This window comes from Myotis lucifugus, unplaced genomic scaffold (assembly GCF_000147115.1).
Source record: "Myotis lucifugus unplaced genomic scaffold, Myoluc2.0 scaffold_39, whole genome shotgun sequence".
NCBI lineage: Eukaryota > Metazoa > Chordata > Mammalia > Chiroptera > Vespertilionidae > Myotis > Myotis lucifugus.
In genome coordinates this window covers 5,212,266-5,230,783 of record NW_005871087.1, presented here as the reverse complement: position 1 = coordinate 5,230,783, position 18,518 = coordinate 5,212,266, and the positions used below count along the sequence as shown (strand labels likewise).

General features: G+C 45.0%; 2 protein-coding genes across 3 annotated transcripts in view; one reads left to right on the top strand and one right to left on the bottom strand.

Moving 5' to 3' along the window:
• The window catches only part of RARB (retinoic acid receptor beta), a 153,573-nt gene extending 140,271 nt beyond the window's left edge, over nt 1-13,302 (top strand). For both annotated transcript variants that reach the window (XM_006087607.3, XM_006087608.3), the window contains exons 5-8: nt 525-701; nt 8,656-8,860; nt 9,662-9,820; nt 11,794-13,302. In XM_006087607.3, coding sequence (XP_006087669.1) covers nt 525-701; nt 8,656-8,860; nt 9,662-9,820; nt 11,794-11,990 — 738 coding nt within the window. In that variant the 3' untranslated portion in view covers nt 11,991-13,302. The remainder of the gene's footprint in view (nt 1-524; nt 702-8,655; nt 8,861-9,661; nt 9,821-11,793) is intronic.
• Nucleotides 13,303-13,353: 51 nt separating this feature from the next.
• TOP2B (DNA topoisomerase II beta) overlaps nt 13,354-18,518 on the bottom strand; it is a 52,667-nt gene continuing 47,502 nt past the window's right edge. Inside the window, exons 35-37 of the mRNA XM_023752915.1 lie at nt 16,825-16,947; nt 14,723-14,817; nt 13,354-13,843 (exon numbers count right to left, since the gene is read on the bottom strand). Coding sequence (XP_023608683.1) covers nt 13,676-13,843; nt 14,723-14,817; nt 16,825-16,947 — 386 coding nt within the window. The 3' untranslated portion in view covers nt 13,354-13,675. The remainder of the gene's footprint in view (nt 13,844-14,722; nt 14,818-16,824; nt 16,948-18,518) is intronic.

Sequence of the window (18,518 nt, the reverse complement as noted above, 5' to 3'; positions counted from 1 at the left end):
GAGGGATGCGGGAGGTTGGCCAGCCAGGGAGGAACTGCAGGAGGGCTCTAGGGCATGTCTTGCTCAATCCCAATTGGCCGGACCCCAGCAACAAGCTAACCTACCAGTCAGAGCATCTGCCCCCTGGTGATCAGTGCCCATCATAGCGACTGGTCGACTCTCTTCCCCCTGGTGGTCAGTGCACGTCATAGCGAATGGTTGAGTGGCCTTAGCATATCATTAGCATATTACGCTTTAATTGGTTGAACAGCCGACCAGACAACCAGACACTTAGCATATTAGGCTTTTATTATATAGGATAGTTGCACAAAGAGAAATCCACCTCACCTATCATTTGGTGATCCAGTGGTAAGGAATAAGATTTTGAGCATTTTTAAAAGGTAAATCTAAACTGAAAACTCAGCCAAACCACCAGGACGCTCCCTGGCCAACATTGACGTGCAGGCGCATTATCAGGAAATGTGCTGAGTTTCCTGCCTTCCACAGGGCTCCCCAGCAACTGTGGTGTCTTCTCTCCCTCTTAGAATTCCAGTGCTGACCATCGAGTCCGGCTGGACCTAGGCCTCTGGGACAAATTCAGCGAACTGGCCACCAAGTGCATTATCAAGATCGTGGAGTTTGCTAAACGCCTGCCAGGCTTCACCAGCTTGACCATCGCAGACCAGATCACCCTGCTGAAGGCCGCCTGCCTGGACATCCTGGTAGGTGCCCTTCTGACCTGGTAGTAAAGGGTTTGGGGCTGGCAGAATCGGGGACTGAGATGCTGTGAAAACCTCCAGAGGCTCCGGTTCCCCGACCTCTCTTCCTGCCACCTCCTTGGCACCCAGTCCCATCCTCCCAGCCTGCACCTCCGTTCAGCTGCCAAGGGCTCAGAGAGCCCCTGGAGTTGGAAAGAACCTTCCAACCCTCTCTACATGGTGTGGGAACCCCCTCCACATGACCTTGGGAACAGGTCCAGCCAGACTTGGTCACAGACCTCCAGCGACAGCTTGTTCCCCCTCGGCCCCTCCCATGGGACAGTGCTGTAGGTCTTTGAAAGGCTAAACCACTGGAGGTGGCTCATAGCAGCCTTGTCCCGTCCCCTGATCTCACACCATCGCCATTGGTGGCCTTGGAAAATCTTTTTATTCCATGGACCTCAGTTTCCCCAACTGTGCACAGGGGATCCCTGATGCCCCTCCACTTCCTGCTGTTCTCACACTGTGACTCCTAGGGCCCTAGATGGGTGAGGGCACTGTCACACCTTGTCCTCTGCAGGTCTCCGCTGGCTGGATGCCCACTCTCTCCCTGGTGGGGGCTCCAGGGGCGGGCGATCGGTTCTGTCTAAGGCGGTTTTCTTGGGCGGAGAAGCAGCTCCCATTAGCAGTGGCAGGGGCGTGTCCTGCCTGGGAGACTGTATGCTGACAGGCCTCCGGGGACATGGATGGGAGGCTGGCCCCGGGGAGGCATCAGAAAATAGGGAAGGGACAATCAGCATTTGAGGTATTTAAAAGCGTAGATTTTTCTTTTTATTACATCTTTCATAGCTTTGGGTATAAACAAGTTCTGCAAAGCAAACAGTTACTCACTGTAAGTAAACACGCACACAGTCTTGCTCAGAAGGAGAGAGGATCCTGGAAGGGCAGTCTTGTAGGAAGCTTGAATGTTTATGTGTCTTTCTGTTTGCAAGTTGGATCTGGGGGGGCGGTAATGATTACTCAGTAGCCTACAGGCTCCAGGAATCCTGAGAGTATATGTGGCATTTTTCTATTCTCATAAAATCAGAGGGTTTGGGATGAACCTAAGAACATTAAAAACAAACAAACAAAAACATGAAACATCTGAGCAACATTGATCTGTCACATACCCACACCCTGTAGAGTTTGCAAACCTCAGCTCATTTGCACCTCACACAACTCAGCCTGGGAACAGAGATTCAGCCCATTTTACAGATAAGGAGCTGGAGGCTAGGTGAGTCACCCAACTCCGGTGAGTGCTGGAGCCCAAACTCAAGCCTCAAATCTTTGGACTCCAAAGCCCTGAAAAGTACAGACATGAGAAGATCAGATGCATAAGCAGGACGTGGTGTGGGAGGCGTGGGCCATGTGGAGAGAACTAGCTAGACCACCAGAGATTACAAGAGGCAACTTGGGCAAATCAGTAATGATGTTAATAATGATCTAGTAGAATAATTACCTTATTAATGCTTGGCTCTCAAGTGCTTCAAATGTAGCACTCAGTAGAATTTCCCCTAAGCCTCAGAACACCCCCAATATATTAGTGGAGACTGGGTGATTGCCACACGAATAGAGAGAGGTGCCCAGAGGCCTGGAATGGCTGAGTGATGGGTGAGGTGACACACAGCCAGTCAGGGTCTGCGCCAGGGAAGGCTGTGGGATTCTGAGGCCCCTGCATCATGTGGCCACCCAGCCGGCCCAGAGCCTTCCTGATGCTCAGGCTGACTTTGGCCCTCTCGCTGCTCATTTCTTAGTTCTCTGCTTGTCTAGCTGCCAGGTGGTGACAGTCTTGAGAGTCCCTCGATTCCAACCCTTTGGGAAGGATGCTTTGAGGTCCTTCCACCACGCCACCTGCTTCATGATCAGGGTGCTTAGATGCCTTCTTAAAATCCCATCCAACTTCCAGCAGCTGTCTGCCCACGTCCCACATGTCCTCCCCAGGATTGCTCATTGATCCAAGATTTAGCCCTTAGCCCCACGGTGGAGACAGGGAGAATGGGAACTAATACTATGATCTTTGTAAAGTTATTTAACCCCTCCAAGCCTCAGTTTACCTACATATAAAATAGAAATACAAATCAATTGGGCGTTAACTAAGGTAATTCCTTCAATGTGCTTAAATCCGGTCATGGATATAATGGGACATGCAGCAGGTCCCCAGGCAGCGATTCGGAAAGCAGGGACAAAACTGGCATAAGCCCAGGGAAGGGCAGAGACCCCCCAGTCATACGACACAAGGCAGAAGAAATGCTCTTTTGGCCTCAGACAAGAGCTCATTTCCAAGAATTTGTGGCAAAGGCAGTTAATCCCGAGATCCTGAGAATGCACAGCTTCAAACAGCTTCCATTGGATGAGAATGTCAACTGGCTGAGCTGTTTAGAAGCATCTTCTCATCCACGCCATTGATGTATGGATAGAGTGAGGCAGACCAGAAGGACAGACAGGCAGGGGCTGAGGTGATTCTCAGCCCCCGAAGGGAAAGTTGAGGTGGTACCACTAGCCGGGACCTAGTGCCACCCCTTCTCAGCCACCAGTGCGTTGCCCTGTGTGTGGTTTGTCCTGATGGTCGCCTGCCTGCGGGCTGGTGCTGTGCTGGGAACGCGCTCTCCGTTGCACTTACGATCTATTGCACTGTAGCTAGAAATGTGTTTCCTGGTGATGTCTACACTGGGCTGTCGGCTCAGTGAGGGCAGGGCCACATGGTGTTGGTCACCTGGCAGAATCCCAGGCACACACGAGGCATTGGCTGGATATTTGTGAAGGGATGGATGGGTGCGTGGGCAAATGAATTGAAGAGCAAAACTGGAATTTCAGGATACGGGCTGCCGTCCGAGGATGGCGTCTGTGGAAGCCTCCAGTGTGGGGTCTTTCCCTGTGGGACACGGGGCTTCCCTGGGACCTGCCACCCGCTGCCCTCACTCCCGCAAGGAAAACATTCCCACGCCAGTCACAGCCGCACCTTGCTTCCGGTGACGCAAAAGTGACTGCCCTGCCTGCCATCGATCCGTGATTTGTGGTCCTGGGGTCCCGGGGACCTGTGACTGTGCTGCCACCCAGGGCCGTTCCCAGGGCCCTGACCCTCCTGCCTTCCCGGGACTCAGCAGAGACAGGCCCCCACCCCCGCCTGGCGAGGAGCGAGCTCTGGACTAGAGCCCCACAGCCTGTGTTCAGGCCTCAGCATCGCCTCTGGCGCTGGGCCATTGTGAGGAGGTTCTGTGTCTGAGTCTCAGAAGTCACTGTGAGGCAGTCAGTGCAGTGGCTGAGAGGGTGGGCCTGGCGCCAGACTCCCGGGGCTCCAGTCCCAGCTCTGCCACTGGGAGCTGTGAATTTCAGGAAGTGGTGTGACTACTCTAAGCCTCAATTCTGTCTTCAGTGAAATGGGTATAATAGTAACTCCTCCTTAATAAGGCTGTGGGACAGTTGGTTGGGTTAATGCTTGTGAAGCATTCAGTACCTGGCACAGGCAAACTACTCCTTAAAATTAACTGCTGTATCAATATTGGGTTAGCCCAGATTGTCCTCGTGAGCTGTACTGAGCTGCCACACACACACACACACACAACACACGACCTGTGTGCTCCTCATCGAGATGGGAGCCACGAGCCACCTGTGGCTGCTGAGCATCGGAAGTGCTGTAATGGTAAAAATACACGCTTGATTTCAAAGACTTCTTATTTACACTGTACAGTATCTCTTTAATGGTTTTTATATTCATTATACGTGGAAACCAAAATACTTTGGATCTAAGTCAGTTAAATAAAATATACTATTCCACTTATTCCCACATAATCCTCTTCACATTTTCAAAGAACGGCTCCTGGAGCGCTGGTCTGGAAGCAGGAACCGTGGGCCGAGATCCTGCGCCTGCCCACGTCCTTCCCGGGACTGGCGGGCTGGTGGCAGGTCCCATGGGGAAAAAATGTCATTCCCATGAGCTCACACAATAGGTACTGTGTGCTGCCAGGGGAGACGGCCGCGCACAGCTCGGGCTTATTGTTATTATTATCACAATTTCGACATTCCCACAAGCACTGGAGGATAAACACTCAAATCAGATCCCGGTCTGCCCACTAGTTGCCAAACACAATTAGTGCAGAGACTGAACTGGGGGAGCAATCTGAGTGTTCTGCCCCGAAAAACTTAGACATCCCTGGATGCCCCCCTCCGGTGTTACAAGGTGGGAGAGATTCCTTTTTTTTTAATATATTTTATTGATTTTTCTACAGAGAGGAAGAGAGAGGGATAGAGAGTTAGAAACATTGATGAGAGAGAATCATCGATCAGCTGCCTCCTGCACACCTCCTACTGGGGATGTGCCCGCAACCAAGGTACATGCCCTTGACTGGAATCAAACCTGGGACCCTTCAGTCCGCAGGCCGACGCTCTATCCACTGAGCCAAACCGGTTAGGGCTGAGTGGGAGAGATTCTGATGAGTTCCTTTATTTAACAAGTGTTCATTGGCCACCTGCTGTGTGGACGGCACTGCCCTATTTGCCAAAGAAATAGCAGGGAGCGAGGCGGCAGAGCAGTCTTTTTCTAAGAGCTCATCTTCTCAGGAAGCTCAGAGAGGGAAAGTGCTGGGTGATGGTTCATGCTGTGGAATACTACACAGCAGAGAAAAAGAACCACCACTACAGGCACTAACCTGGGGGATCTCACAGATGCAATATGGAGTAATAGCCAGATGAGAGAGAGAGAGAGAGGGAAGGGAAGGGAAGGGAAGGGAAGGGAAGGGAAGGGAAGGGAAGAGGAGACACTATACCACTATACTGTGTGATTCTGTTTGTCTAAAGTTCAAGAACAGGCCAATGTAATCTACAGGGAGAGACGTCAAAGTGATGGTTACTTTGGGGAAGGACGCTTGATCAGGAGGGAGCCTATAGGTGCTGGAACCATTCGTATTTTGATCTGGGTGGTGGTTACACAGGCGTGTACTTTGGGAAGATGCATTCAGCTACACGTGAGATGTGTGTGCAGCTCAAGGCAAGGATGCTGTCGTCGTTATCTCTTGCTGCATAACTAGTTGCCACAAAACTTAGCCGCTTGAAACATGAATTGTCATCAGCACACACCGTCCCTGTGGGTGAGGACCTGGCCTAGCTGGGAGGCTCTGGCTCAGGGCCTCTCATGAGGTTGCAGATGACATGGGCTGGGGCTGCATCGGCCGCAGGCTTGATGGGCTGGCGGGCCTGCTTCCAAAGTAGCTCATTATGTTCGCCCAGCGAGTTAGTGCTGGTTAGCAACGTAAGGCTCTCTCCATGGGGCGGCTTGAGTGTCCTCATGACAGGTCAGCCAGCTTCCCCTGAAACTGGAGAGGGAAGAGAGGGAACAAGAAGGAAGCCAGGATGACTTTTATGACTTTGTCTCCAAAGTCACACCCATCACTGACCCGTATTCCTTCAGTAGAATCAAGGCACTGGGTCCAGCCCACACACAAGGGGAGGGGAATGAAGCTGCACTCTTTTTTAAAAATATATATATTTTATTGATTTTTTACAGAGAGGAAGGGAGAGGGTTAGAGAGTTAGAAACGTCGATGAGAGAGAAACATCGATCAGCCGCCTCCTGCACACTCCCTACTGGGGATGTGCCCGCAACCAAGGTACATGCCCTTGACTGGAATCGAACCTGGGACCCTTGAGTCCGCAGGCCAACGCTCTATCCACTGAGCCAAACCGGTCAGGGTGAAGCTGCACTCTTTAAAAAGACTCATAGCAATGGGTTTGTGGGCATATTTTATGATAGGAGGTCGTGGCCTTTAGGAAGCGGTGTTTGCTGTGCTCTGAGTAGGAGGAGTCAGCCACGTGAAGATCAGGAGAAAAGCATCAAAGGCAGAGCGAGCAGCAAGCGCAAGTGCTTTGCAGCGGCAACGAGTGTTTGGAGACTCAGAAAGGGGACCACTGTGACCAGACATTAGTGGGCGGGGGACACAGAGGCCGTGGGGGCCACAGAAGAAGGTTGGATCTTAGGGGTGTAAGACCCGCCATCGGAGGGACTTTCGCAGGGAAGGCGAAGTCTCCTCTGATGAACATTGTGAACAGCGTGCTGTGGCCGCAGGAGCAGTGGTGGCTTGGATTCGATGGCCACAGGGAGCAGGAGAGAGGTGGATGAGTGCCCGGCTCTGCCTCTGGGATGTCAGATGCTCAGAGCCATCCTCCCAGAGAGGCAGCCCAGCAGTGTGCTCACAGGGAACACCCAGAGCCATGGGAAAAGACTCGGTCCTCTTTGCCAAAGGCAGGAAGTGAGGGCCCTCTTGCCCTGAGGAGGACCAGCTCTGCCCAGCAGCCGCAGCTTGGCCAGCCTCCCCTGGGCTATTTTCCACCATCGCGTGGGGCTTGTGCGCTCCTCTTCCCAGAGGAGAGACCCTCCTTTCAACAAAGGGTGTTGGGATCCTGGGGTCGCACTGGTCTTTGCCACTGTGACAAAATGAAGCTCCCCGGTTTCCCTCCAGGGGCAGCCTGGCCAGCACCGGGAGGGGGTGCTGTGCTGCCCAGGGGCCCAGCGGGGGGCAGGGCTGGGGCGGAGGCCCCTGGTAAAGATGTTGACATTCTTCCATCTCAGGCCGCGCTCCTTCCGCTCTGGATGGCCCATTTGTACTTGGCTTTGGTTTGGACTTTCTAGGGAGAGAAGCAACTGGGCATAGTTTAAATGCTTCATCGGAATCCAAATACCTTTCAGCTTCTCAGGAGGAAAACCCTCCCAAGGAGGACAGTACGGAGGTGTTTCTGCCCTGCAGTTCGGACTTGGCTGCCTGAGGAGCCACTGACAGCTTGCAGATGTCTCAATCCTGGCCTCCCGGTTCCTTTCCGACAGCCCCGGTTCCTTTCATTCTTGCAGGGACAGCGCTCACGCAGTCACATCTTGGCAGCGTGCTGAAGTGCAAAGACTTACTTAGTTCCATTCGGTCCAAACCGGACCGGTGTCTGCGGTTTTGAGCCCATACATACTGAAGCATCCTGGCTTTGCCAGCAGCGATTGAAACTTCGTGGCCCATGCGCAGAAGTCGGTATTTTTGTGGAAGAGCCACACTCAAGGGGCCAAAGAGCCGCATGTGGCTCGCGAGCCGCAGTTTGCCAACCACTGCCCTAGGGGGACCAGCAGGGCCGTTTATCAGGCAGGATTGGGAGACCGTGGCAGGGTGAGCCAGGCTTCCTGCCTATAGACATTCCACCCCTACATCCTGGCTTTTTTGAAACGCTGCCTCTTCTCCGTAAGTGCTCTGAGTTCGTCCTGGCTGCGTCCGAGCTCCCCTTCTTCCGAGCTCCCAGCTCCCTGCTGGTCCGCTCCTGCTCCTGAGTCATAGTTGTCTGTGGAACGCGGTGTCGGAGGCAGTGCAAGAGGGAGCCTAACCTGGGCTTGAATCCGATTCAGCCACATGTCAACTGTGTGACCCTGGGCACATGGCTTACACTTCTGAGCTTCAGCCCCTCATCTGCAATATGTAAATAATATTCACTTCACCGGGGCGTTTGCAAGATTTAATGTAGGGCATGTGTAACACTTGATATACACTAGGCATTTAATACATGGTAGATATTGCCCCCCCCCTTTTTTCTTTTTGGTAGGCTGTAAGCTCATTTAAAAAAAAAAAAGAATCTCATTCATTTTTTTTATCCCTAGCACCTGGCATAGTGCCTGGGACATAAGTAGGTCCTTGGTAAATGTTTATTTGACTCAAATAGATGACTTTTAGACGGAGATTTCTTGTGTCCTAGTTGTTATTCTCTAAAATGACTTTAGCCCGTGTTGTGACTTCTATACTCTTTTAATGAAAGAGCTTGAGGAGACACTCAACAACAGAAAGGGGGCCGAGCGCCTCCTGGGATGTGGGAGCGCCTTAGAAACCCTCATGCTACCTCCCGCCTAGAGCTGACTGATGCTGTGAGGACAGGCTGGCGTTGATGATCCATCCAATCTGGGTTGTTGTTTTTTCTTCCAGATTCTTAGAATTTGCACCAGGTATACCCCAGAACAAGACACCATGACTTTTTCCGATGGCCTTACCCTAAATCGAACTCAGATGCACAATGCTGGATTTGGTCCTCTGACTGACCTTGTGTTCACCTTTGCCAACCAGCTCCTGCCTTTGGAAATGGATGACACAGAAACAGGCCTTCTCAGTGCCATCTGCTTAATCTGTGGAGGTACCGACTACCTAGCAAACCCTCAGGGGATTCCAGGAACAACTTGCACTTGTAATTTATGGGGGAAACTTCATCTCCATTTTGGAGATATTTTACTTAGAAGAAGGCATGTGAATAAAGCCAGGCATGCATGCTTGGGGTTTATTGCATTTTTCCATATTGTTATAAATTAAGTTTGGGATTCTTCTGCTCTGAAATATCAAAATGCTATTTCTACAATTGCCACAGGTATTTTTTTAAAGGTAGCATCACACTATAAAATGAACTGCCTGGGGACATTTTGATGATGTTCCCAGGGACTTGCATGTGCTGTTTGCTAATTTAGTGGCCTGGAATACAAGTCATTGGATTGGCCCCCTACCAGCCCTTAGAGGACTGAGATAAAATAAGGCTTTCTTCTTTGTAGTGACCCCTATCAGCTTGCAGGAGGCCGAATCATAGTGGCTAAAAAGTAATGGCTTTAATTAGGGGACGACTTACCTTGCCTTCATAACCATCCTGCTCAAGGTTTGCTTTAATTCAGTTCAGGAGTGACACCTCCTGGTCATGAGAAGTAATTCTCTCCCGGGATAAAAGCAAGCAGCCCAGCCCTCAAAATGTGCCTTCCTCCAAGGGGGACAGTCATTTTCAAGTATCACAGCCCAGAGCAGTTGCATATATCTTCAAAGTTGCACATGTGATTGAACCATCAAATTAATAAAGTCATAATGTAGTCGGAACAAGGAATGACCCTCTAGCCTGGAAAGTGTGAAACTTTCTGTCCTGCTACTAATTGTGTAATATTTTATTTCCGGTATCTAGACCGCCAGGACCTTGAGGAACCAACAAAAGTAGATAAGCTACAAGAACCATTGCTGGAAGCCCTAAAAATTTATATAAGAAAGAGACGACCCAACAAGCCTCACATGTTCCCAAAGATCTTAATGAAAATCACAGATCTCCGCAGCATCAGCGCTAAAGGTATGTCCCCAGTCTGCGCTGTCCATATGACGTGGGTAAAGGTATGTCCCCAGTCTGCGCTGTCCATATGACGTGGGTAAAGGTCTGTCCCCAGTCTGCGCTGTCTATATGACGTGGGTAAAGGTATGTCCCCAGTCTGCGCTGTCTATATGACGTGGGTAAAGGTATGTCCCCAGTCTGCGCTGTCTATATGACGTGGGTAAAGGTACGTCCCCAGTCTGCGCTGTCTATATGACGTGGGTAAAGGTACGTCCCCAGTCTGCGCTGTCTATATGACATGGAGCCAGCAGTCCTGAGCAGGTTGTATTGCTTTTCTAAACCCCATGTTTTAATTCAGGATGTTTGGTAATAGCTGCCTTTTTGTTGGTTTTGTTTTAGCATGTACTTCTCATTGAAATCAAAAGGAATGAAATAGTACCCACCCTTACAAAGAAAAGAAAACCTGAAATTTTACCCTACTCAATCTTAGATGATGAGAGCTTTAAAATTCAGGTGACCAAGGATTAGAAAAACTGTTTTCAAGAGAATGGATATATAGCCGTGGTCGTGTGGTTCACTTAGTTGGAGCGTCGTCTGATGTACTGAAGGGCTGCTGGTTTGATTCTGGTCAGGGCACATATATAGGTTGTATGTTTGATCCCCAGCGGTGGTGCATATTGGAGGCAACTGACCGATGTTTCTCTGTCTCAATCCCTTCTTCTCTGTAGTCAGTAGAATATATCCTCGGGTGAGGATTTTAGAAAAAGAATGTACAATATGGCAAGCTTTTTAATGTTCTAGTTTTATATATTTCACTCCAGCTTTCTACAGATGCTCTGGTGTATGTAAATTTGACTCGTTTTACCTGAACATCCAAACCTCAAGAAAAATGAATAGTACTTACGATCGTTGTTGGTGAAGTTTCTCTCAGTGTAGCCATTGCTCTCTTGTGTATGGGCAGATTTACTTCCGCACACTTCTAAGCTAAGGCACTGCTGCCTTCCTGAGAGGTGTATTCTTGGCCTAGTGATTTTCAGTTTATGGGGCAGTTTGAGCAATTATATTTAGTTAGTATGGAAGCCTGTGCCCAGAGCCCTGTGACAGTTGAGTGTTGGCAGAGGGTAGAGAAAACTCAGTAGCCACCCCTAGTACCAAGTGTTGTCATTCTCCTTCCCATTAGCACACGCTGTCCCTTGGAGACCTTGGCGAACCAAGGAACAAACTCGCGTTCGGGGAAGGGCTTCGAGGCACAGTGAACCTGCTTGATAGTCTCAATCCTTGATCTCCTTCTAAAGTTTCTTCAATGAGATGTTGAGCTCAGCCCCAGCATGGGATTAAGGATAGAGGCAAACAGTGCTTGACCTTATAAGTATGATGTCTTTAATTTTAAAACAGTGAGGCTGTTTAACTTAATATGGTCATTTCCTGTATCTGGCTAAGCCAGTGCTAATAAAATTTACTGTGATTGTGGAAATATCCTGTGCTCTGCATTGTGCAATACAGTAGCCACTAACCACATGTGGCTCTCGAGCACTGGAAATGTGGCTGCTGCAACTGAGGCACTGTTCTCTTCATCGTATTTAACAAATGTAAATTTAAATAGCCGCACTGGACAGTGCAGTGCTACATCAAATTGATGCTCGCCCCACTTTTACCACTCAAATCACTTCCTTCATTTTTTGGTTACTGGTGTCCTTTCAACCGTCTCATTTTCAAAATATATACTGTTTCTGTTATCAGGAACTTCTCGTTGTAAATTATGTTAAGCAAATACATACCAATCTTGTCTCCTGAAACTGAGGTATGGAATTATCAAATTTAAACATGTCACCATATCTATAGATAAACGTATTTTAATGTTGTGAAATCAGCATAGGTTTGGGGAGGCCTTCGTAGCACCATTTTCAGCCTTGTTCAAGTAGATGAAGGTTGATCCCTAGTTATGCAGCTTCACTCCTTATCTCTACCAGATTCCTATTATCTCTTTTTAAAAGGTGCAGAACGTGTAATTACCTTGAAAATGGAAATTCCTGGATCAATGCCACCTCTCATTCAGGAAATGCTGGAGAATTCTGAAGGACATGAACCCTTGACCCCAAGTTCAAGTGGGAACACAGCAGAGCACAGTCCCAGCATCTCACCCAGCTCAGTGGAAAACAGCGGTGTCAGTCAGTCACCACTGGTGCAATAAGACACTTCCCAGCTACTTCAAACATTCCCCAGTACCTTCAGTTCCGGGATTTAAAATGCAAGAAAGAAAAAAAAATACCTTTTTACTGCTGCTTAGTTTTTGGACTGAAAATATATTAAAACTCAAGAAGGACCAAGATGTTTTCGTATGTATCCATATATACTATACTCCTCACTGTCTAACTTACCTAGAAATACAAACTTTTTAAATTCTAAACATCAGCCATTTCATGCAACCAGAAACCAGTTAAAAGCTTCTATTTTCTTCTTTGAACACTCAAGTTTGCATGGCAAAGACCCCGTCAAAATGATTACGCCCTGGTTAAGTTTCTAAAGACTTTGTACATACAGAAATATGGCTGTTCTTTCTATACTGTATGTTTGGTGCTTTCCTTTTGTCTTGCATACTCAAAATAGCCAAGACACCAAGGTTATGGAACAGACTACTGTACATGTCCAGCTAAGAAAGGTTCAAAAGGTAACTGTCTTGCCTTCACAGAATAATCAAGACGTCAAGGTAAGGAAATGGGATTATTGTACAGTAGGACAAGATAAGGCTAAAGATACTCTAATTTAGTTAGTATGGAAGCTTGTCCTTGCTCTTTCTGATGCTTCAAACTGCATCTCTTGATTTCATGTTGCCCAGTAAAAATATACAATTCACTGTACTAGCAGAAGAGAATTCTGTATCAGTGTAACTGCCAGTTCAGTTAATCAAATGTCATTGTTCAACTGTTAATGTCACTTTAAATTAAAAGTGGTTTATTACTTGTTTAATGACAACTACACGATTTTTTAAAAAAGATACATTTTTACCGTAATGATAGCCTCCAAGGCAAAAACACTTTTCAGTGTTAGTAAATTTTTGTTTACCTATTCACAAGCCATTAGGGAAATTTCTTGGTATAATTTCTGGTATAATTAACAGGCTGGTCTACCACCTGTACCATGTAACTAGGGTCCTTCCCGACTCATGCCTGATATTGGGGGTTTTCCAGCCTTCTTGATGCCCAGGGGCTCACACTAACTCCCATGGCATGGGCAGAGAATAAGTATTCTTTGACCTTGTTCAATCACTATGAAGCAGAGTGAAAGCTGTGGTAGAGTGGTTAACAGATACAAGTGTCAGTTTCTTAGTTTTCATTTAAGCACTAGTGGGTGTTGTTTTTTTTTATATTTTAGCAAGTCTGTGATGTATTTTCACTGGCTCTGTTTGTACATTGAGATTGTTTAACAATGCTTTCTATGTTCATATACTGTTTACCTTTTTCCATGGAGTCTCCTGGCAAAGAATAAAATATATTTATTTTAAAGGTGTGTGGGAGCTTTCACTACACTTTCATTTTCAGTAAAGAGACAGAGAAAGCTGTTCCATTTTTAATGTTTAAATTTCATTTCAAAAAGCAGGTCTGTTGTCTGCAATCATGACAGTTAAAATCTGTGCTAATGCACGGCAATCTATAACAATACTACAAGCCAATCAGACAATACATGACATTTCAATGAGTAAAAAAGAGCATAAAATTGTATGTGTAAGAACAAAATGTTAAAAGGCCTACCACAATAAAAAACCATCAATTACATCATCACATTAAAATAAGCCAGATGTACAAAAGTCTGAGACAGAGAAGACAAAAAGACAACACAAGTTATCTGTTGAAAAATGTTTCTGTGCTCTTTGGGCACTTAATTAAACATTGCAAAATCAACATCATCTTCTTCATCAGACTCTGCAAAATATTTCACTTCTTTCCTAGCTCGACCAGTCCGTGGCAGAGAAGGTGGTTCAGAAGCAAAGTCTGATGGGAAGATGTCCACATCTGAATCCTGATCAAAAGAAGTTTTCTTCAGTTTCTAAAACAATAGATTCAAAAGCCCAAAGTTAAGAAAAGAAAACAAAAGACTAGTGTTAAAAAGAACTCATTCCTTACACTTCACTTACATCTGAGAATTATAAATAATGGTGCTTTTAAATTTAGAACTGTAATGTTAACTCAAGGGTAAGACCAGTTACTTATTCATTTTCATGAAGGAAAAAAAAAAGGATTAAGTATAATAATTTGCCACCCTAGTAATCTTATATTACTGATCATTACTTATTTCTTTCAGAATTTATATATCACTCAGCAAATATGCACCATGACCAGATTAGTAAAAATTCAAATTGTCTAATTTGTAAGTACCTATGAATTCATGAGAGGAAAACAAGACTTATGCACAGTATGTACTGCACACTATGTTTATAAAAAGAGTCACTGAGATGGACCAGAGGTTTAGAAGAAAACTGGATGGAAGAGGTCAGTGTGAAAGCAACATAAAGCTAAAATCACCTATGTTTGTATTTTAAAATTTTAATGGACGACAGAGAAAAAGGGGGGGATATTTGATGCTTTTTCATTAACCTAATAGAGATAGTGTACTTCTGGTGGGACTAATTGGGAGAGTTTAAGTTAAAGATTAAATTAGCCCTGATCAAATAAAGAAATAGCCTTTATTTGGTCTGAAAACAGTAATATTTTAGACAGATAGTATATAATTTATACCATACTTGATCCAAGAAATAGCCCTAATTATATCGATCTAGACTTGGATAATTCTTTACCCATATATAAGTCCCCTAAGGATAAGTAAGCTAGGTTTAAAGTTATTAGAAGACATTATACTAATAGTCAAACTAAGCCAGTTAGAGATCATCTTAAACAAAACCAGCATTACACAGATGCTTCTGGTTACCTTGCTTGGTGGTCTGGTTGTTTTCCTGCCAGGATTATAATCACCTTCATTTTCAGAGCCAGATGCTTTCCTTTTCCTTGCCCCTCGGCCTTTACCTTAAAATTATACAAAAGGTTTTTTCACCCAAGGTTAAGTGCAATATAAAAGGATAAAAACATTACTTCTTTGGCATCCCCTGATCTCTTAACATGAATGATGTAGAAACAATTCGTCAGCATCATTTCAGTTCTGGAGTTGACAAGACTAAATGTATTTCACAAATATATTTAAACTAACTGGAAGGTCCTCATGACAAATTTTAATGACCAAGCTCCTAATACATGAAAGAAAATATTTGCACCTGAAAAGAAAATCTCTTTAAAAAGTGCTTTCTAAATTGTGATGAAAAACAATTTAGTTTCTAATTTGTCATAGGCCAATATTTTTTAAAATGTAATACGTTATAATTTATGTTAAAGGTTTAAATCCTTACTCTAAATTTTACTTATTGCACATTAGTAACAACCAATTGCAGATCCCACTTTAAGTAGCACAATCTTAGAATAAAACCCTCAGTAAAATAATCTATCAAATCTTTATTCCTTCTCAGACCTAGAATTACCACATGCAGCCTATTTTCTTTCATCTACCTAATTTCTTATTCTCATCATTGGAGGAGGAAAAGGTAATGTTTAAATGTTCTCCATTCTAGTGATTCCAGTGAGTAAAAAAAAAAATGGAACTAAATTGCAATTCTAAGTTTTTAAAATTTCTTTAACAGCTATGACCAACTAGATCAGTTCTCAACCTGTGGGTTGCGATCCCTTTGGGGGTCAAATGGCCCTTTCACAGGGGTCGCCTAAGACCATCGGAAAACACATATATAATTACATATTGTTTTTGTGATTAATCACTATGCTTTAATTATGTTCAATTTGTAACAATGAAATTGGGGGTCACCACAACATGAGGAACTGTATTAAAGGGTCACGGCATTAGGAAGGTTGAGAACCACTGAACTAGATTGTAAGAAAAGATAGCCTAGATACTTGATCAAATTAATCAATGAATTGGCACATCCTATATAATAGGCTAATATGCAAATCGACCGAACAGTGGAATGACCAGTTGCTATGACGTGCACTGACCACCAGGGGGCATACCCTCAACGCAGTAGCTGCCGTGACTTGGCAGTGGTGGTTCTCAGGTGATGCACCCCAAAACCAGAGAGGAGAAAGCATGATTCCACTTTGGCAGTGGGTTATGTTGTTGCTGGGGCACGGTCGGACCCGAATTTGGTTTACTGCACACTTGCATTTGTGATCCACACCCTGTAGGACAGCAACTTTGCAGAGTGCCCTCTCGCACTCCGGGACCCCTCAGGGGATGTCGGAGAGCTGGTTTTGGCCCAATCCCCACAGGCCAGGCCGAGGGACCCCACTCACTCTGCAGACACCTTTCGAGCCATGGCGTTGACGGCCAGGGAGGGACCACAGGAGGTTGGTTCCAAGACATGTCCGGCCTGTCACGCCAGCCACCTTCTAATTAATTTCTTTTCAATGTGCACAAATCCATGCACCGGGTCACTAGTGTATTTATAAAGGTTTTAAACCATGCACACCTTAAGTATTGACCTCCCCAATCACAATGTTTCTTTTCCACTTTGTTATTCTCTCTTGCTTCCCTATAGGTCTGTATCCTTATCCTAACTGCCACTTTTAGAAATAAAATAAACACGATCAGTCAGTTGGATCAAAGGTTGAACAGCTACCCTTATAGAAAGTCATCTCTTACCTGAGCACAGCTATTTCACTTCCTAGATCAGCAAAAAGCTCTGCTCTCGGAGTCCTAGCTCCAGCCTACTCCAGTGGGTGTTACACTCTCATCTACCATTTTAGTAACTACTTCCAATGAGACCACTGCATGGGGGTCTTTGAACCATACCTAGGTATGCAAATTGCTATACTTCCCTTTGAATTAATTCAGCACTGATTCTTAAATTGCTCATTGAGGAGTAAAACAACTTAAAATAGGTACACCCAGTCTTTCTAATTTCAAAGAGTAGAGGAGACTAAATGTTTTCCACATGGCATGTTTGAGGGTTACACAGAAATAATCCTCACCTTTTGGTGTTGTAGTCTTCTTTGGAATTCCAAATTCTGAATCCGAGTCAGAGTTCATAGTCTCTACTTTCTTCTGTTTTGGAGTTCTCTTGGGCTTAGGCATTGTATCTGAAGATGGCTTTCCTATTAAGCAAATTTCCATTGCTTAGATCAATATATACTTACCAACAAACCAAGCTGAAGTGAGTCCTAAAACAATGGAATTTCTTACAGCTTATCTAAAATTGAGTTGCCTTAAGTAATAAAATGGTTTATCTCCACTTGGTGCCAATGTAGAGGCAAACAATTTCTCATAGATGATAAAATGCTTTTTATTTAATTATGCGTAATTTGCCTTTTGATAATTCAAGTGAGATGTTTTAAATAAGGGCCATTAAAATGAATTAAGCAATAGCTTTTAAAAAGCAGTAAAAAATACAGTATAGTCAGGACAAAAAACTATTTGACATATTAATTATAACCCAAGTATAACCATATATTAAGTTCTAACTTTTAAAGTATATTATAGGAATAGAAACAGATTCACTCCCATTAAGTTGGAATTCAGACTTGGCACTTTTACATGGAAAGAAATGTGAAAATTCTAGAAAAGTAGACAATAGCCCCAAAGACACTTGTTTTGATGAATTCTGTTTTTCAGTTTCATTTACAGTCCATGTGAAAATTACCACTAATCACTTTGGTGATTAAAATCTAATTTGAAAAAATATATATTAACCATAGACCAGTGGTTCTCAACATTCCTAATGCCCCAACCCTTTAATACAGTTCCTCATGTTGTGGTGACCCCCAACCATAAAATTATTTTCGTTGCTACTTCATAACTGTAATTTTGCTACTGTTATGAATCGTAATGTAAATATCTGATATGCAGGATGTATTTTCATTGTTGCAAATTGAACATAATTAAAGCATAGTGATTAATCACAAAAACAATATGTAATTACATATGTGTTTTCCGATGGTCTTAGGCAACCCCTGTGAAAGGGTTGTTCGACCCCCAAAGGGGTCGCGACCCACAGGTTGAGAACCGCTGCCATAGCCATTCCTATTAAAAAACAAAACCTACGCTTTTATGGAAAATGTATTCCCAGTTCCAATTTGAGATGTTAAGCCCCCTCACTAGAACAATAGGAGTAGCCCACACTCTTATAGCAGTGGCAGCCACAGCAGCTCCTAGCAGAAGTATAGGCTTGGATTAGCAGGATGTTCTAGGGATCACCTTTTATCTTCAGAAGAGTTTCCAGGCTTGCAAGTGTTAATTGCAAGTTGCACTTTCAACTCTACTGGGCAAATATTGGCAGACATCTGAGTACTGTGAGCAGCCTTTTTGCTGTAAACTTACTGGAGCTACAGAATTTAACTTTTATAATAATTTATGTAGTCCCCCAAGAGGGACATGAAGCATGCTCTCCTTAAAATGGTTTGTTGTGGAAATTGTATTTTTGAAGGAAGGTTGAGGGCTTGCTGAGGTCCCTGAATCTCCCATTCAACTGACAAGGCTAGTTTAACTACAGGTAAAACAACCGAATAGGACAGGTGTGATACGCCATCTTTGTAGTTAATGCTAAACTTTAACTCTTTAGATTAAATAAGAGTGAATAGGTTGATGAAGGAAACAGGTTGATATGTTGAAAGAACTGATATGGCTCCCAAGTTATCAGGGTTGTTATAAAATGCTAATATGAAGATAA